The sequence below is a fragment of the Monodon monoceros genome, unplaced genomic scaffold, assembly GCF_005190385.1.
Source record: "Monodon monoceros isolate NGI ecotype Baffin Bay Population unplaced genomic scaffold, NGI_Narwhal_1 Super_Scaffold_3, whole genome shotgun sequence".
In the NCBI taxonomy this organism is placed as follows: Eukaryota; Metazoa; Chordata; class Mammalia; order Artiodactyla; family Monodontidae; genus Monodon; species Monodon monoceros.
The window spans coordinates 61,923,250-61,943,670 of record NW_021703780.1 but is presented as its reverse complement, the minus strand read 5'-3'; the positions used below and the strand labels follow the sequence as shown (position 1 = coordinate 61,943,670).

The window sequence follows — 20,421 nt, the reverse complement described above, 5'->3', positions numbered from 1 at the left end:
TTATTTATTTTTGGCTGTGTTGGGTCTTCGTTGCTGCGCATGGGCTTTCTCTAGTTGCAGTGAGCGGGGGCCACTCTTTGTTGCGGTGTGCGGGCTTCTCATTGCGTTGGCTTCTCTTGTTGTGGAGCATGGGCTCTAGGCGCGTGGGCTTCAGTAGTTGTGGCTTACGGGCTCAGTAGTTGTGGCTTGCGGGCTCTAGAGCGCAGGCTCAGTAGTTGTGGCGCACGGGCTTAGTTGCTCCAAGGCATGTGGGATCTTCCCGAACCAGGGCTTGAACCCGTGTTCCCTGCATTGGCAGGTGGATTCTTAACCACTGCACCACCAGGGAAGCCCAATCCCATTGTATTCTGAATGCATTTGTGGGAAAAAATTTTTTCCACTTAAATATGATTAAGCTTTTGAATGTTTCTCTCTCTTATAAATTGAAATGGTATTCAAGTAGAATGTGAACTGAAACTGCTTTTTCAATTTATATTCTTTAGTTGAGGATACCAGAAAAAAAAGAAAACAAAATGCAAACTAAACATTAATTACTAACTAGGTAACTTACATTATTTATCAAAAGAGAAACATAATATGAAAATTCTATCCTAAGTAATAAAAAGCACATCTAACATTTTAGAGGTATGATTCAATATAGTCACAAAGATTAATTTGAGCCCCACTAACTTAGTATACAATTAAAAATGGTAATTTAATTAAAATGTCAACAAACAGAAAATGTTCCATTATGGAAATAGTCCTTCAGAAGTCAAACTATTTTGTAATTAGAGTTATTATGTATATATTAGACAAAAGGTGTTTTTCTGTTTTAGGGTGAAGGTGTATGAGGAACTGTTGCCGTGAAGGGGCACCAAGGGGTTGTGTAGGCACGATTGCTGCTTATTAACTGGCATATTGTCCCACTGTTGGATATCAGGAAAACACATTTGCCAAAATAGTAAAATCTCTAAAGAGAACCTAAACTCACATATGTTTTAGGAAATTAATTTCTTAAATTAAATAAAATTAAGAAAAAAATGTAAGGATGAAATCAAGACCTTGGACATCGGCTTCAAATACTGAAAAAAAAATTACATTTCCTTGGTCATATGGCTTTCTCATCCTGCTTTCAGTTTGGTTTCCAGCTTAGCGGGCTAAGAATATGTCACCCTTTGCCTTCTCTGACCTGTTTCTTTTTTAGCACACTTCAGGATGTCCAATGTTGAAAGGCCCCCGCCACCTGCAGGGAGGTGCAGATAATCCCGGGTTATATGGCTCAGATTGGCCGGCACATCGTTTACGCTGTGACAAGCCCTCCCCGCCCAAGTCTGTTTTGTCTCACGCTGGGCTGAGTCACATAGAATAGATAGATAGTTTATCAGCACATGTCCTACAGATCATATTATCAGCCTACAAACATAGCCCATTAGCGCACAAGCCGGGAAGCTGGGGCAGTTGGAGCGCTTCTGGCCCCAGTGTGTCGCTGCTGCGGAGTAAACAGGCTCGGATTCCACTCGGCAGGCACCGGCAGGGGCTCAGGGCTGCAGCCCATTCACGGGTAGGTGGGCGTGGGGGGTGAGTGCGCGGCTGCTCCTGAAACTGGGGGATTGTGGGGAAGGCGAGGGTAGGGGCATGGGGCACCTGTGGAGGGGGCGGGGGACAGTGCTTCCTTGTTTATGTCTGTCCCTGCTGTGCTGAGGCTTGACAGGGGTGAACCTCCCAAACGAACACGGATTGAGGATTATGCAGGGGATGGAATTGAATGCGGAAGGAGAGCCTGTGAGCGGGCAGGTCTAGGTAGCCGGGCTGCTGCTGTGGCCGGGTCTCCACACTCCGGCTCTTGTTAGTGGGTTACTCTCAGCATCACCCTTGTTCCCGAGGCTGAGCTCAAAACTTTCTGGTCCACAGTGCTGTCCAGGGGTGATAAATCAACTCTGGTTGTGCTTCTTCAGTGCCCTGAAAGGGATGATTGACATCTGGCCGGGGAAGTCTGTCCTCCAGGAGAGACGTGGGGGTGAGAGTGGGAAAGTGATTAGAACCCGGAAGAGAATTGTCTGGTTTTGTAAGCAGTTTGACTGTGCTGGTGGCTCTTCTTTTATACATACATACATACATATATATATATTTTTTTTTTGGGGGGGTGGGGCTACGTTGGGTCTTCGTTGCTGCGCACGGGCTTTCTCTAGTTGCCATGAGCAGGTGCTACTCTTTTTTGCTGTGCACGGGCTTCTCATTGCGGTGGTTTCTCTTTGTTGCAGAGCACAGGCTCTAGACACGCGGGCTTCAGTAGTTGTGGTTCGTGGGCTCTAGAGCGCAGGCTCAGTAATTGTGGCGCACGGGCTTAGTTGCTCTGCCGCAGGCGGGATCTTCCCGGACCAGGGCTTGAATCCGTGTCCCCTGCATTGGCAGGTGGATTCTTAACCACTGCGTGGCGGCTCTTCTGATGGACCAAATCCTCTCCCATAACTTAGGAGCTGGGTGTTCTCCCATAGAACCTCTGTAACCATACCTGATAGAGAAAAATCCCCAGATGCTCATGTACCTTTTGTTCTGATCTTATATATAACTGGGAACAATGTCTGTCTTAATTTCTTTTTTTTCTTTAAATAACTGACATTTTTTGAGGTTTACTAGGTGCCAGGTACTGTCTTAAGCACGTGACACAAATTATCACGCGTGATCCTTCCACTAATCCTATGAGCTCAGTGCTTCTGTCGCACCATGTCCAGATGAGAACACCGAGGTTCAGAGAGGTTAGGTAGCCGTCTCAGGGACATGCAGCAGTAGGCGGGGGAGGCAGGACTCCAGCCCTGAGACTGTCCTGACCCTGAGACTGTCCTCTTAATCCTGTCTGGAGCCTCTGCCTCCCTTGGCCAGATTTTCTAGTTTAACAAATTACCGTAAAATAATGTGTGTCCCCAGGGGAACACTGATCAGGTGACATAAAATGTAATTTAATTTAGAATTTGGCAGAAATATTGTGACTACTGTGACTGACCTCACTTGAATATTTACCCTCTATTTCCCCTACTGTTTCTATCAGAAATCTCACTCTGTTCCAACTCTGGGGTCCAGGCAGTGGCCTTATGTGAGGATAGAAAGGAATTTGTGGGCCATTAAAGCCCCTGGTCTGTCATATTATTGCCTCCACTGTACCTTGGTGTCACCAGAAGTTCCCATTGGTTACAGTCATTCCCCTGGATCCAGCAAGGCTGGTGATAGGTGTCTTCTGCACCTGGTGGTACACCTGGAAAATGCTGTGGAAGGCCTGGAGCTGGTCAGTCCAAAGGGAAGACGGATCTGGGGGGCTCTAAGGGGCAGGTGGGGAGGAGGGGAGCCAGGCCTCTCTCCCCATGGCTGGTCCAGGTGAACCCCGGCACCAGCTCCATGCCCTTCTCCCCTCACCCCCTCTGCTGCTGTCCCCCTCCCAGCCTCGCAGAGGGAGAACCAAGGATGGCTTGGCACCTGTATTGTGGACTTTGTTGAGTCTCCTCCCAGACTCTCCCAGGGCCTTCACACCTCAAATTCTCTGAGATATAAGCCCTGTACCCCACCCCCGCCCTCTTCCAGCCCAGCCTGTCATTTGACAAGAAGTGAGAGGACTAGGTGACCCGAAAGTCCCCCCTCCCACCTGGAACCCTGGCATATGATTCTAAGTGGAGACTAGTGTTCTGCTGCCAAAGGATGTGTTTTTCCAGTCATGTCCTCTGGCTCGGGATCACAGATGGTTCTGTAAAGTGATTCTGATATACCTGGCTTGGGGAGGGAGCATGGAAAACTATTCGATCAAACCCAGAAGAATGGTCCTTTCGCCTTCCTCACAGTCCCTGCAGGACTCTCCCTGACCCCCTACTCCCACCCCCCATCACGCACTGGAGGGCATCTCTCCTCTTCTGGCTTGCACAGCAGCTCCTTCAGTCTCTGTTGTCGAATCCACATGCTGCATTGAAATGTATCCCTTTAAACATCTGTTCGCCCCTCCAGATTGAGAGCTCAGAGGCAAGGACATTCATCTTTCTGCATTTAATGAGTGTCCCCAGATGTCAGTTCTTTAGGGTTCCTGGGAATCAAAGAACAGAAATACATACCAAGTAAACTGGCTCCATACCCAGGATTTCTGGGTTGAGACTCAGAAGTGGGAGCCTGGCGTCTGTTACTGAGTGACCTAGTGTCAGTGGCTGACTTGAGGGGCCAGGCTCTGAGCCCAAGTCAGGGGCCCCTCAGGTGGTTGCTCCCATCAGGAAACCATGGTTCCGTCCATGGACAGATAAAGTATAATTAAACAAATGGTCAAATGATTCAACTTGTATTATGTGCTGTGAGGTAAGTAAGCAACAGTCTGAGAGAGAGAGTAGCAGGAGGCTGCACCTTAGATGAAGAGGCAGGGGAGGCCACGCTGAGGAGGGAACGCAGAAGTTGAATTCAGGGGTGTCAGGGTGGGGAGAGTCGTGTGAATGGGGGGAACGTCTAGGCAGAGGGAGCAGCGTTTGCAGGGTCTGAGGTGGGAAGAAGCAGGTGGTGGACGGGCTCGGAGGAGGAGAGCAGTGGGGGTGAGTGGGAGGGGCTGTCTGAGGGCAGGTCGTGCCAGGGTCTTACTGGGCCCTGTGAGGGGCTGGGATCTCCCTCTCATTCCAAATGGAAGTCTCTGGAGGACTTGGGCCAGGTGGCAGCATGATCCAGTTCTCTTTGGTGATGGTGATGCTCACCGTCGTGTAGCAAATGGATTGGATGTGGGTGAGTGGGAAGTCAGGAGACCAGCTGAGAGGCTTTTGCACAACTGAGGCCAGATGTGGCAGAAATTGGTGGTGAGAAACACATGCCCCTACAGAATAAATTAGATGTGTGAATGAGTGTGTGTGTGTGTGTGTGTGTGTGTGTGTGTGTGTGTGTGCGCATGTCCATATATTGGGTGGTCAGGGTGAGGAAACAGAAAGCATAAAGGAGTGACCTCCAGATAAATATGGAGTCATTGTCGAGATGGGGAATTAAGGCAGACAGGGATGGATAGATTCTAAATGAGTAAGTTTGGAGGGAATCATGTTTCTTTTGAGATATGCGTGAGATATCCAAGTGGGTATGTCAAGGAAGCAGCTGGATATAGACACCAGATGTCACTGTAAATTAAGACTGAGTTTTATAAGTGCCTCTTATTTTACTGTTCACTTTATTAGTTATTTATTGCTGCATAAAAATTACCCCAGCACTTAACATCTTCAAATGATAAACACTTGTTATCCCACAGCTTCTAAGGGTCAGAAACCTGGTTTCTGGCTCAGGTTCTGGCTCAGGGTCTTTCATGAGGTCTAGATTTTGGCCAGGGCTACAGTCATCTGAAGGCTTGACCGGGGCCTTAAGATCTGCTGTTAAGACAGCGTCCACCCACACGGCTGTTGGCAGGAGGCCGCAGTTTCTCTCCACAGGAAGCTTCTCCATAGAGCTGCTTGAGCATCCTCAGGACATGGTGCCTGGCTTTCCCCAGAGTGAGTAATCCGAGAGAGAGAGCAATACCTTATGGGACTGAGTCTCAGAAGTCACACACCATCACTTTCACCACATTATATTCATTAGAAGTGAGTCACTAAGTCCAGCCCAAGCTCAAGGAGAAAGGAATTAAGCTCTACCTTTTTAGAGGGAAGAATGTCAAAGAATTTGTGCATATAATTTAAAGCCATCACATCCACTAAAGCTTTTTTTCCAGGAAAAAAAAGGCATTTTCGGGAGCAGAGGAGAGGCAGATTCAGGGACAGATGCAGTTGCCACTCACTTAGCACCTTGGGGGAATGAAAGCTGCGGCCATTTATTGTTCACGAAAGCTGGGATTAGCAAATGATCACTCTCAGGCCTGGCACTGCCAGAGCAGGCTAGCACCGTGAGCCATGGAGACCAAACTGGAGTAACCCCCTCCGTCCCCATTCCCCCAGACTCTCAGCACCTGTCTACCTGGCCAGCTGTATCTCACTGCTGCCCAAGGCCCGCACTGGTTGCCATTCACACATTGGAGACTCTACTGTTGGGAACTGTCAGGCACCAAGCAGTCGAATCTCTGTGCAAGAGCTTGAGGTGAGTGGGAGGAGAGGACACACAGGCACCTGGGTGTCACTGGGGCAGAGAGCGAAGCTGACTGTAGCAGGTCCCCCCTCGCCTGCTCCGTGCTCATGGCCTGCCAGGCCTTTCCCTCTTGGGCCAGTCGCTCTTGTCCTGAGAATGTCTCCAGTAGGCGGCAACTGGGCAGAAGCATGGACGCAGGGTCAGTGCTCAGGCAGGCCCAACCCAGGCAAGCAGAGAGGCCAAGAGTTTTCTCTTTTGTTATGTAAGTATTGTACTTACATAAAATATTTACTATCTTGCCCTTTACTAAAAAAGTTTGCTGACCCTTGCGATAAAGCAAACACTTTTTCCAGGAAAAAAGTTTTTTTTTTCCTCTGTGAATCCAACCTTTGAGAGTCTCTGTTGACATTTCATTCAGAATTTGAAACACTCGGCACTGGAGGGGAATGAACCTGACCACACTCTGTGCCAGTGTCCTTTCTGTTGCAGTGAGGGACACCGCGGTTCCCTCCTTTCTCATAGCCCCAAGTGTTTTCTTCTCTGGAAGATGCTCTGTGGCTATGGGCAGTACAGCCAAATCTAGGGAGGCTTGTTCTCGTGATTCTGCACTCACCATGGGAAGCCAGATCTCTAGCAAAGAACTAGAATGAGAGTCCTGGAACCATGCATATTTGCTGTCAGGTTCAGTGCGGGCCCAGGCTAAAGCTCTGCGTTCTTATGCTGCCTCAGAAGAGTCTCCTTGGTTGTAAACGTTTTCTCTGAGAGGTTATTGTTTTATTTGTGTTGAGGGCTTCCAGACTGGATCCTGGAGAGGGTAATTCTTCTCTCTTCTGCTTTGGTATAGCATACCATGGTGATATTTCTATAGCTCTGCAGAAAGTTAATGCTTAGAAAATTACATCTTATGTACTTGCCTGAAAGACTGGGTTGAATGGAGTTCATGCTATGAAGAAGAGATTAGCTTTGTGAATTTGCCAGGGGAATCTCCTTCCCCCAAGCTGCTAAGTGACTGGCATCTGCATCTGTCCCTGAATCTGTCTCCTCTCTGCTCCCCAAAGGGGCATTTTTTCCTGGATGGAATGACTCATGGGCTCTTGTCATAAAACCACTCTCCCAATCTCAGCACCCGCCCATGGGGCTACTACCTCCTGGGTTAAGGTCCATCCCGTCCAGTTGTCTAGGGAGGCCTGGACTCAGCCCTGTCCTGCACAGGATGCCAGCAGCTGGGCTGGACCCGGGATTTAGGAGCTGGCATGTCTTACCTTCGCAGGATCTCTGGAGGTTACAATGTAGATCCCCAGCATACATGGTCATCACTTACCATTCTTAGAGTCTCTAGTTTTCATTACACACATTTGTAAATAGAACATCTGATAGGCAAAACCCTGATTTAAATCCTAGCACTTTCAAAGCCCCCTTAGTTGAAGGATAGTACCTCTTTCTCTGCTTGGCAAAAACACAGAGAAAATAGTGAACGTGGTTAGATGACAGACAGGATAGACTCTTTTCCACCAAAATACTGAGACTAATGTTGGTTTACAAATATTTAAAAATAGAACACAAAGGCATCAAGAATAGACCATTTCTCTAATATAGGGACTTGAATTATATTTCTCTAAATTAATGCATAGAAATTATCGTACATATTAATGTACAGATCTGGTTACTCTTCAAGGATTTATTGGCCTGAGAAAATAAAGGAAACTCCACAAAAGAATCAGAGCCATGACTGGCTGATCTAGAACACACACACCCTGGACAGCAGGTGGGTCTTCCAGCTTCAGGTACCCTTGGATGACTGACTGTCCACACTGCTCAAAAGCAGTTCATTTTACTTTGGCTTTTTGGTTTGCTTTTATGTGTAGACTTGGATTATGTGCAGAGATTTCCTCAAAGGAGCTAGGCTGCTTAATTCTTTCTCTTTAAAAAAATTTAGACCTTAAGACCTTTGCAGCTTAGGTGCTCCTGAGCTGAAGGTAACAGAGTAAGGAAGGTGGTAAAAGAAAAAATAAATGCAGAGATTTATGGTTTGGGGTAAGATGGAGTAGGCACACTTCACCTTGTCTCTCCCACTAAATGTAGCTATAAAACCTGGACTTATTACACAGAACAGCAATGTGAAGACCCTGAAAAGTAAACAGTTGCAAGAGAAGAAGGGAAGGACACCCTAATTCAAAGTAGAACAGAACCTGTGGTCTGTTTCCCATTTTTCCCCTCCAGTATTCCCCAGCCTGGACTCAAGGCAGCCTGAAACCCAGAATTGAGCACAAAGCACCTAATTTTGTTCCAGGAGTGAGAAACAGGCTCCTAATGCTCAGGGCGTGGGGGTAAATCCCTGTCTTTTTTCTTTGCTCCACCCTCTAATGCCTTAGGCCCCCGTGGGATTGTGTAGTAATAGCAGCAGCGAGGGGCAACGGAGAGAAGGTTGGTAATGGAGGACCTCAGTCACCCGTCCTTTGGGATAAGGGATCCTTCCTTTCTGAGCAGAGGAGCTGTGGTCCCCAGAGGGTGGAGGAAACTCTCATTGCTTTTTTCCTTGCACTGTCCTCCCACTGTGTGGCCCAACACAGTGCAGTTGTAGGACATGCACAGCAAAGCAGGGTAGCTAAAGCGCCAGGTCTCTGGCCAGAGGACTGAAAAGCAAGCCCCAGGAATCTAGAAGGACCAGAGAGATCACCGAGAGGGAGAAGCTCTGGAGAACAACCCCAAAAGGTTGCTTATGAGCTCCTGGGCTCTTTCCCAAGCTGCACCTGCATGGATCTGACCCTAAGCAGCGTTGGCAGTCTGTTAGAACCCCTGTCCCAGATGGCCACTGGGTGGCGCCCACAGAACAGCTGAAGAGCACTGCAAAGTCAGAAGACTGATCTGACGTGGGAATCACAACCTCAGAGGGCAGGTTGGAATGTGGGGTCTGAACCCAACCAAATTGATCACTTAGTGTGTTAGTTATCAACTTATTGCCTCTCAACCTGGAATGCACTCTTCAGTGTGCGTATTCTGTGACATATAATGGAATTCCTTTAAGTATTCGTCCTTTGAAGTGAACACCATTGTTAACCTTTCTCAGTAAAGGACACTGGAGTGACAGTGTAGTAGGAAGAGGTTTCCTGCGTTTCCCAGGGGAGGATCAGCATTGTGGGACATCTGCTGGAGCCTGCCCCAGTCATGGGCACAGAATATGGTCCCTTTGCAACCTGGCAGCCTTGGCTAGCAATAACTTTCTGCAGCTCTCTTGACACAGAAAACAGAGCCTTGTGTGGCCCATTTGCTCTGTGGGCCTCCTGCCCTCCTTCAGAAGGAAAATGGAGAATTTGCCAGCAGACCTCCTTTAAAAGAATTGTTAAGGGAAGTTTTTTAGACAGAAAGCAAATGATACCAGAGGGGAACTTGGAACAATAAGAATGAAGGAAGAACAACAGATACGGTAAATATCAGGGTAGATATGACAGGCTAGCTTCCTCCTCATGAGTTCTTTGAAATAAGTTTGATGATCTGAAGCCAAGAAATCTAACTCTGACTGATATAATACATAGCACAACTACAACATAAAGGTGAGAGCATAAGGGGATCTATATGGCAATAAGGTTTCTTTTTTATTTTAATAAATTTATTTATTTTATTTATTTATTTTTGGCTGAGTTGGGTCTTTGTTGCTGCTCGTGGGCTTTCTCTAGTTACGGCGAGTGGGAGCTACTCTTCTTTGCGTTGCGTGGGCCTCTCACTGCAGTGGCTGCTCTTGTTGCGGAGCACGGGCTCTAGACATGCGGGCTTCAGTAACTGTAGCACTCGGGCTCAGTAGTTGCGGCTCACGGGCTCTAGAGCACAGGCTCAGTAGTTGTGGCGCACGGGCTTAGTTGCTCCGCGGCATGTGGGATCTTCCTGGACCAGGGCTCGAACCCACGTCCCCTGCATTGGTAGGAGGGCTCTCAACCACTGCGCCACCAGGGAAGCCCAGGTAATAAGCTTTCTATATCTCACTTGAAGTGGTTAATTAAAATACTGTTTCTAAGTAGACCACGATAAGTTAAGCATGTATGTTATACTCCCTAGGGCAACCGTGAAAAAGAGAAGACAAAGAAGCATAGTCAAAAACACAATAGAGAAAATAAGATGGAATAGTAAAAAATGTTCAGATAACAGAAAAGAAGGCAGGAAAATATAAAAGAGGAAAACAAAAGAGGGCTCAAACAGAAAATGAATAATAAAATGATAGACCTGAATGTAAATATATCCTTAATTGTACTAAATGTAAATTGCCTAACCATACCAATTAAAAGACAGAAATTGTCCAAATGAGTTAACTAAGCGAATCAACAAGATTCTGTCTATAAAATCTCATATAGATTATAACCATATATTTAGGTTAAAAGTAAAAGGATAGAATCAAGAAAGTGAAAAGACAGCTCACAAGATGGGAAGAAATTTTTGCAAATCATATATCTGGCAAAGGACCAGTATCTAGACTATATAAAGAACTATTACAACTCAACACTAAAAAGACAAATAGCCCAATTAAAAAATGGGCAAAGAATCTGAATAGACATTTCTCCCAAGAAGGTATACACATAAAAAGGTGCTCAACACATAAAGCACATAAAAAGATGCTCAACATCATTAGCTATCAGGGAAATGCTAACAAAAGACAACCTTCACACTCACTGGGTTGGCTACAATACAAAGAGAGATGATAACGAGTGTCAGCGGGGATGTGGAGTTACTGGAACCCTCATACGCTGTAGGTGAGAATGTAAAATGGTGCAGCTGCTTTGTACAACAGTCTGGCAGTTCCTGAAAAGGTTAAACATAGAGTTAACATATGACCCTCCAATTCTACTCATATGTATTTACCCAAGAGAATCAAAAACTTATGTCCACACAAAACTTGCACCATTTGCATCTTTGTCAAAAATCCCCTTTAGGTAAAAGAGTTTTAAGGGAGACAAAAGACAGTCCCAGATGTCAGAAATTAAAGGAAAGAGGGAAATCAACTGGGGTCAGTGTTTTCAGCTCTTCAGACTAAACTTATTGACCTCAAATGTTCAGCTGCATAAACATAAGGCAGTTCTGCCACTCACATTGGCAAGCCATTTGTGGAGAGCACAACCTTGAGTCAGAAGATTTAAATATTTGGTTTTGTATCCCCACTGACTGCTATTTAGAAGTGTCTGGAATTGGAACAGAGAATATTCAACAGCCTTACTGTTTGTCAACTGACACTCCGTGTATCTGTGCACATCAGGAAATGGCTTTAGCCAGATTTTGATGCTGTAGGTAGGGGAAGTTTAAAACAATATATAGAAACTTATTTTACTTCGATAAGGGAGACAAGTATAGCTTAGTGGAATGAATGTTGAAATGCACTTTTATGTCCTGATAATTTTTTTTTTTTTGCAGTGAGCAAATAATGACTTACGAATAGTAAATATGAGGTGGGAAAATGAAGAGAGAAAGTTCACTGAGTGGGCTGAGAGTGAAGCAACCTGGATGCAAATCTTTTACTCACTTTCATTCATTCATTTACTCACTTAGTCTTTCAACAAATATTTATGGAGGGTCCACTATGTGCCACACACTGTGCTAGTTCTCACTAAGAGGTGATGACCAAGATGTACCTGAGTCTGACTTTCCTTGTGTTTGAGAAACCACATAAACAGAGATCAGCAGCTGTGAGGGTTCATGTCGCAGGGGAAACCTACAGGACAAGTGCCCAGGCTGTGTGGTCAGTCCCAGGAGGAAAAGTGCTCGGTGGGGTTTGGTACAATGCTTGGTGCCCTTAATGGTGGCTGGTGTTTAGCCTCAGATAACTGGTGTGTGTGTGTGTGTGTGTGTGTGTGTGTGTGTGTGTGTATCTTCTAAATAACTAATCAAACTTACCTCTGAGTATGTTACAACCTACTGAGAAGATCAGATGCCAGTAAATTCGATAGAATGTGGAACCACAAAGCTTGAGGAATGCCCAGGGGGCTTTGGGAACCCACGTGTCAGCTGAGGGGTAGAGAGACAAGTGTGACATTCTAGAGGAGAGGACCCCAGTTGAGTGCTGAACTCTGACTTACAAACAAGAGTACTCTCAGACCCTAAGAACATTAGCAACTGCCATCCTGGAAGAAACAAGGCATTTCATCATTATTGATGAAATTGATTCACTCATATTTTATTTTAAAGTTCAAGTTAAAACTTTTCTTCTGTGTGTGTATGAAGCTGACATATATATATATATATATATATATAATTTTTTTTTTAAATAGGTAACTTCATGCTCTTAAAATGGGGCATAAAGTGGTCGTATTCGACATCTCTGTCATCAGAGCCTTGTGGGAAACTCGTGTCAAGAAGCACAAAGCCTGGCAGAAGCAGGAGGCAGAAAGGCTCGAGAAAAGCGCATTGGAAAAGTATGTGTTCTCTGTACTTGCTCTGTAGCTCTCTAGCGAATAAGACGGGCTGCATTTGTGTTGTGGAGGGGGATGCCTTTCCTCCGAGATTTCTTCCTGTCCGTAACACTTGCTCACTGGACTTCAGAATCTTCACGCTGTTGCCTACAATGAACATTTGATTCCTGTAACAGTAACACTCATAGCTATAAGGACCCACATACATTCCAGGTACTGTGCTAGGCATGGAAAAGACAGCAATGACACGACAAATCCCTCTACAGGAAATTCTGAAAGACCACCTAGCCGCCCTCAGCAGGCTGATGCTGTCCACCCACGTGACAACATGAGGCTGCTCTATGTCCTGCACTCACCTCTCACCCGTTGAGCTGAATGTTAGATAAGATTCATTGTGTTGATGCAATTTTTACTTGGATTGGAATGATGTGGTTTGACTACTGTCATACACTCATGAAGTATGAGTAAAAGAGAGTTATTGTGTGTATGAAAACTAAGTTGAGGGCTTCGGAAAAACTATGTGTGTGATCAATATGAACCACCCAATTGAGTTAACACTGTACAAGACGGATAAAAGTACAATGAGCTAGAAAGGTTGCACATTCAGATGGCTTTGCACGTCTGTAATTTTTATGCCCTGTGAGGAAACCCAAACTGGAGGTCTTGGATCATGTGTTATGGGTGTGGTTTATATAAGAAAGGCAGAGTGGGATTCTAATTGGCAGACCCATTCTCAAAGGCGGTCCATGACCCTACATCAAATTGGCAAATTGTGACATGTCTATGCTTTAGGTTAAAAACAAAATGTGTAGGATATGAATGTCTCTTTATTCTTGGTTCTTCACTTCTATAAACTATTTCGATCAAACAAATACCTATTCTGATCATGCTTGATAATTAAGCTGCTACTGTAAGCATCACAGCTGTTCCAGGTGGTTATAATTATCCCCAGTCTGAAGACGAAGTTAGGACCTAAGTAACTTGCCCAAATTGACAGGGCTGGTAAATGCAGGATTTGGCCAAACCTTTCCCCCTATATAATGCTGTAATCACAGATAGCTGGACTGTCTTTTCACTTGCCACTAATATGAGATTATCCACTATGACATGAATCTTAAATTTAAGAATTGGAACCCTCAGACCAGGCAACACCCATGGCAGAGGATCTTAGGGATCTACATGAGCACGAGTTACACAAGGTCCCAGCGCCCTATGAGCCCAAAGTGGTTCTCAGCCCTGCTCCAGCTTCCTCCCACCCCCAGCATCTGGGGTTACTCTAGGGTGGGACAGCTTGCTGAATGGGGACCCAAGCCCTGGGAGGTTTATGGAGGTGTCTGTAGCTGAGGTAACCGCCTGTGGGTTCTGGGAACAGCAGCCACCTGCAGGAGCTTCGCTCTGAGAACTGTGCCCTGGAAGCCACTTTGCAGTCACGTTTGACTCTTGATCTCTGTCTTCCATCGTGGTGCCAAATGGCTTTGTGTCCACATTCACACGTCTCATGTACACAGGGTTGGTCCTGCATTAGGCTCAGTGCCATAGGGCTTGTGCTGTGCCTTATCTTAACCTAAGACAGAAAACTTCTTGGGAATTTGTTAGGATTTTCTAGCTCAAGATAAGAAAAACAGCCACCAAACTGGCTGGGTGGTGAGGAGGAACTGGGAGGGTGGCTGGAGGAATGTGATGTTCAGGAAGAAGCATTAATTTCCCAGGACCTGCAAACATGAATGTAGTGAATTTACCTTTTTCTGGCAGGTATTTTTGAAGTTTCATATTATAATTTATACTGTTGTTGTTAGGACTATTTGAAGGTTACCCTTTAGTTTCTCAAAATTTGTTTCCTGTGGGAAAGTTAATATATACATATATATATGTATTTTTTTTAATTAATTAATTTATTCGGTTGCACCGGGTCTTAGTCGTGGCAGGTGGGCTCCTTAGTCGTGGCATGTGAACTCTTAGTTGAAGCATGCATGTGGGATCTAGTTCCCTGACCAGGGATCGAAACTGGGCCCCCTGCATTGGGACCATGGAGTCTTAACCACTGGACCACCAGGGAAGTCCTGAAAGTTAATGTACTGATGAATGCTTTGTATAAAAGGCAGTTATCTGGTTAATTTAAATGTACGGAACCAGGCAAAACCGTTTAGCTTGTTCTGTTACCTCACTTCATGGTATTTCATTTTGTAATACTGTATTTGTTCCATGAGGTATATACCAACACTTAAAAGTTATGAGTACGGAACATCACTCTACTTGAATGAAACTCAGTCATTTAGATGGAGAGATAGAGATGCTTTTGTTAGGCTCTAAGTGAGGAATTTTTCATCCAGTGAGCCTATTTGCCATCTAGACTAAGATTGTGGGCTCATTTCCTAAGGAAAGAGTATTTTATTTGCACACTTACTGATTTAATGAATAGAGCTCTAATGGCATTGTTTTGTATGTTTATCTTGTATTTGAAATACTACTAAAATTGACTTAAGGGGACAATTATTCAATTATATGGGTGATAAAATATAAAGACAATGACATTTTATTTATGTTAATTACTCTCAAGGAAGAGAATGGATTTGTAAAAATAGTTTATATTCTCATTGTGACTTTCTCCAGGTTTCAAAGGGACTAAGACATCAAACATTTAAAACAGAAATCCAAAAAAGATTTGGTATTTATTTTTAAGTAGCGCATCTAATTTCCTTTTTCCCTCCACTTACGTTGGCTGTACCAAGATATGTGAAATAGTTACATCAATTTGTAATTTGTGATATAGGAAAGATGTGTTGAGTAGGGCTTAACCGGTATCATTTCATTACCTTGCTAGACTCTACCTTCAGGTTCAGTCTAAGAAATGAAGAAAGAAAATTTAGAGACATTAATCTGAAAAGTGCTCACTGAATACAAGAACTCGCTGCAGCTGTGCTGCTGGCTGTGAAAATTCTGGAAGGATTTCTTTTATTATTTCAATCAGTGCCTTGGATCTAGGGTCTGCCCTGTATCCCTGACTGCTACAGTCAGAACTAGAGCTACAGGTAGATATTTAAACTTATTTTTATCATATGGTATTAAAAATATTTAAATTACACAGAAGAGCTAATAATGAAAAGCAAATCACCCCAAGCCCCTGCTAGTATTTCCCAGAGGAGCTCACTTCTAACTCTTCCAGCACTTTCTCCTGGTATTAAATTCCTATTTCTCCATGTGCTGGTATTTTAAAATTTATCTGTTTTATTACATTATTTGTAGATTTCATGTGTAGATCCTGAAGCCCCAGGTAGTTGATTACCCAGTGCTTTTCCCCAGCTCAGCAACCTGTGACTAGGACCTGGGTAGGGTAGTAGCTGTGCTAGCCAATGCCGTCAGCAAGATAGTTTTTTTCAAGCGCTCCTGTTCTCCTAGATTAATAGCAAGCACGAAACTCCACTGATACCTGAAGTGGTGTCTGAAGAGCAAAAAGTCTGATTAAGGGGGAAACATTTGCACATAGTCCTGCGGAACCAGCCCTGCAGAAATCTGGGATCAAGAACTCCAGGTAGACATAACAGCAAGTGCAAATACCCTGAGGCAGGGGTTTGCCTGGGTGGTTCAGGGAAGAACCAGGAGGCTAGAGTGACTGGGCCAGAAAAAGTAAGTGAGGGTGCAGTAGTGGATGAGGTCAGACAGGCAAGGGGAGCGCACAGATCCGCAGGGCCTTGTAGGCCATAGTGAGACATTTGCTTTTATTGGGTGAAATGAGAAACCAATGAGAGGTATGGGCAGAGGCATGACATGGTGTGACTGACACTGTCACAAGCTCACTCAAAATGCTGGATGAGTTTAGACTGTAGGGAGGCAAGAGTGGTGCCTACATGAAGATGCTGGTGACTTGGACCAGGATGGGAGCAGTGAAGGTGGTGAGAAATGGTCAGATTCTGGTAGAAATGACCCTATTTGTTGATGGATTTGATGTGAGATATGAAAGAAAGCACAGAGTCAAAGATGACCCTGAGGTTTTTGACCAGAGCAACTGGCAGGCTTTTTCTAAGACAGAGGAAAAAGCAAGTTTTACAGGTGAAGATCAGGAGTTTGGGTTGGAACATGTAAATTCGGGGGATGCCTTTTAGATATTCAGGTGGAGATGCTGGGAGGCAAGGAGGCTGGATTCATTGAGGACGTCTTGGCTGGAGATATATAATTGCGCGTCATCAGCATATAGATGTATTTAACACCGAGAGACAAGAATGTCTGTAGACAAGAATGATTTGTATTGCTATCAATTTTCTACAAGTTAACTTCAATCTCTGCCGAGTTGTAAAATAGCTTAGTCAATGACAAAGGTGCATACCCCTATAGGATCAGATAAAATCCACCAAGTCTCCAGTATTCCAGAAAAAGGATATCCACCAGTCTCTTGCTTTTATCAGCCTTACATTTCTTCTTACAATTGACAGTGCCTGGTAGTCCAGGCCAGGACTTTCCATGTGCCCAGTGCTCAAAGATGTTTCTGCCCCAGACTCTTTCCTCTGTTCCTGCCCCTCCTGACCACTTGGCTCCTGGGCTTTCCTGCGACAACAGAGCCACTGTGATTCTAGTGCACTTTTCCTTCGGGTACCACCTGAGAGTTTCCATACTAGGACTGACCCTCTACTACAGGGTTTTTTGTTTTGTTTTGTTTTATTCAGCGTTTGTATTGCTTCAGGCCCTGTAGAGACCAGGGCTGCATCAGCAGCCTGTTTCTAAAAGAGCCCTCTTTTAGAAGCCTGGGATACTGCCTGTCACCAAGTCCCTGAGTTGGGCTGAGTAGGGCCCAGATGCCTTCCTGAGTGTGGAATGCACCAAGTTCCTATCCAAGGCAGGCTACCTTATTTTGAGACAATGTCTCTGTGTGATAGATTTGAAGGAAAACCACAACAAACCTTGTTTTTGTACCACATAGAATGTTAACCTGTTAAAGGCTCCAAGCAGATATCAAATCTCTACATGGAGAAAGGCCCCCAGGTGCAAAACGCTGTTCTAATGACGGCGTGAGTATCTGGAGGGCAGCAAGACGTAGTCCATCATGATGGAGCTTATGACCAAGCTGGGGGGATAAGACAACTATAAAATAATATGTCAGAGAAGTAGCAACAAGAAGGTGCTGGGAGTGATGGGGAGGCTGAGGAGTCCTGGGCCAGCTCCAGTGTCAGATTGGAACTGGAGTTTATGAATAACAGGTACATCTGCAGGAGTGAAGTTTCCCAAGGTGGCTGATGGATGACCTTCTAAAGTCGAATTTTATAAACTGGGGCTGCCTGTTTATTTCTATCCATATGCTCCTGAAAGATCATCAGATTCCTGTGGCCTTGCTTTTTTTTTTTTTTTTTTTTTTGCGGTACGCGGGCCTCTCACTGTCGTGGCGTCTCCCATTGCGGAGCACAGGCCCCGGACGCGCAGGCTCAGCGGTCATGGCTCACGGGCCCAGCCGCTCCGCGGCATGTGGGATCCTCCCGGACCGGGGCACGAACCAGCGTCCCCTGCATCGGCAGGCGGACTCTCAACCACTGCGCCACCAGGGAAGCCCTGGCCTTGCATTTTTGAAAAATTTGGGTGTCACCTCATAATATCAAGGGATATTGTAATTAATCAAAGGCATAGGTAATTTTGGTAGAAATTTTAGCCATGTTAACTCACCTCCTCTACTTTTAAAGTCAGATTTGCTAATACTTCACAGCTCTGAGGGTTTAAGATTCCCCCACACCCCATATCCACCACAGCAGAGGAAACAAGAAAGGAGGGGCGGGAGAGGGGGCGGAAGTGGAGGGGAGGGCTTGTCTCCTGCTGGGAAACTGCAGGTGATGAGAAGGACTGCGCTTGCGCTTGCGCCCAGGTGGCCCGCCTGACTTCTCCAGGCAGGTGATGGCGATTCCCCAGGAGATAACCGAGACCTCTGCTGCCCGTTTTAGGATAAAGGAGGAGTGGAACTTCGTGGCCGAGTGCAGAAGGAAGGGCATCCCCCAGGCTGCGTACTGCAAGAATGGCTTCATAGACACCAGCGTGAGGCTTCTGGACAAGATTGAAAGGAGCTCCCTCGCAAGGCAGAGTGCAATTTCCAAGGAGAGAGACAAACGGAGCAGTGAGTTTGTGTTTGAACTTACGGGGCAGCACTGGAAGGTGAGTCCATGCATTTCGGTCCCTACAGCACGCCGAGGCTCTTTGCAGCGCTGCGGCCGACGTCTGCTGCTAGGCTGAGCTCAGGCCGTTGACCCTGGCCCAGTGCGCGCTGTTGCTGTTGTCTTTAGAGAGCTTTCCCCTGGATGCGGAGGAGCCACTGGCGGCTCTGAACCGGGTTCTCGCGTCTTTTCCGCGGTGAAGGACTGTGCAGTCTTGAAAAGAGCAGCGGGATCCCCTTGGATCCTTACGACGCTGCGAGGGACTGGGACCCCAGCGGCTCCTCAGGATGGCACAGCCTTTACAATGCTTGATTCTGGGAATTCCCTGGCGGTCCAGGGGTTGGGACTCCGCGCTTCCATTGCCGAGAACACGGGTTCAATCCCTGGTAGGGGAGCTAAGATTCCGCCAAACCGCGGGGTGTGGCCAAAAAAAAAAAAAAAAAAAAGTCCGATTCTGCCGCCTCCTCGCCACCCCTCCCTGCCCATTAAAAAGAACTTCTTGCCTTCTTTTTTTTTTTTTAATGCGCTGAGCACTTGACTTTCCTAACACCCCACTGTGCGCGGTGACTTTGCTGACTTGTCACAGAGTGTAGAGCCGCAAAGGAATTTCGCAGACCCTTCAGCCAGTTTTCCTCTGAGTTTCTGAGGCCAGGACAAAGATGTGCCCTCTTTCTTGCCTCAGGTGTGTACAGGTGCTTCCTGCTCGCACTCCCCCAGGTTGCTGCTGGCTTGGAGAGGCATCTCAGGGCTGCTTGTGCTCTGATGTTTCGTGGCTGAAGCAGCACATGGTGTGTGTGCGCTGGGTGGCGGCACAAATGAGCTCGGGCTATCTTCCGTTCAGTGGGACAGAGTTGTCTGGGACCTGCTCTCCATCTCTTTTTATCCCACCATTTTGTGGCTGAAAGGACTCTGGACTGGGAGACCATATATTTTGGGTGACCCTTTATTGGCCGTGTGACCTGAGGCTGTTTGCTCCATTTGTATACATTTTATCTCCTTCCCTGTTCAGTGGTGCTAATGCTTGCCTTGACCCCCTCAGAGGGCTGTTGTGAGGATTAAACGAGCGGATATTCTGTGACACTGTCTTGTTAGCGACACAGCCCTATAAGACTGGGAGAGACTATGACTGAAACCTCTTTGGTGGTCTTTCTCCTGCATCCGCATCATTGAGATCAGTGGATACACGGATACCGCCTTTTCTGGGGCAGGAAGGAGGGCCTGTCTGGATTTCTAATTAAATACCGCTGGTAAATCATTCTCGTGTGCCGTGGTCAAACACGATCCCAGCCCGCTTGGGGAACCTGTTGAGTCCTCTCGGCTCACAGCACCTTTGGAAAACCACTTTAAAGGGCATTTAGTGAGTGCCTAGTATGGTCGGGGGATAGGAAGAGGGTTATGAGTCAGCAGGCTAGGGAGACCCCAGGGTGAACTATGTGGATGTTGTCTTCATTACTTACAGCCTTCTTGTCCCCTGCATTCGGTTCCCTGAGCTGGTACCTTATCCTCATGGGTACCCACCGAAGGCAAGACTCTGGGGCCTCAGGCATTCATTAGTATGAATTTCAGTTGCTGTATTCCTTCCCCAGAGAGATTTGTGTTTCAGTCTTGCCTCTGCTTAAGGAGTGAAAAGCTCCATTAAAGGATGTTCGCCGTCTTAGAGTGCTCACAGCGGCGAGGGAGTTCTGGCCTCTAACATCACACCAGGCAGCAGGTCTGGCCTCTGCAGGAGGTCAGCAAGAGGTGGACAGGGCGGTGGAGCTTCTGGGGACTTGAGAACTGGGTGGGGGGAGCTCCCCTGGGGTTCCTTGGAGCGGCTGTGGGGCTGTGACCTATGACTTGGGTACCTGATTCGGATGGGGGTGTCAGGGGTCAGGCAT

At 46.3% G+C, this 20,421-nt stretch overlaps 1 protein-coding gene across 1 annotated transcript in view; it reads left to right on the top strand.

Annotated features, from left to right (window-relative positions):
• Nucleotides 1-1,361: 1,361 nt before the first annotated feature.
• Nucleotides 1,362-20,421, top strand: part of LRRC2 (leucine rich repeat containing 2) — a 34,200-nt gene continuing 15,140 nt past the window's right edge. The window contains exons 1-3 of the mRNA XM_029244307.1: nt 1,362-1,540; nt 12,279-12,422; nt 18,338-18,545. Of these exons, the coding sequence (XP_029100140.1) occupies nt 12,298-12,422; nt 18,338-18,545 (333 nt within the window). The 5' untranslated portion in view covers nt 1,362-1,540; nt 12,279-12,297. The remainder of the gene's footprint in view (nt 1,541-12,278; nt 12,423-18,337; nt 18,546-20,421) is intronic.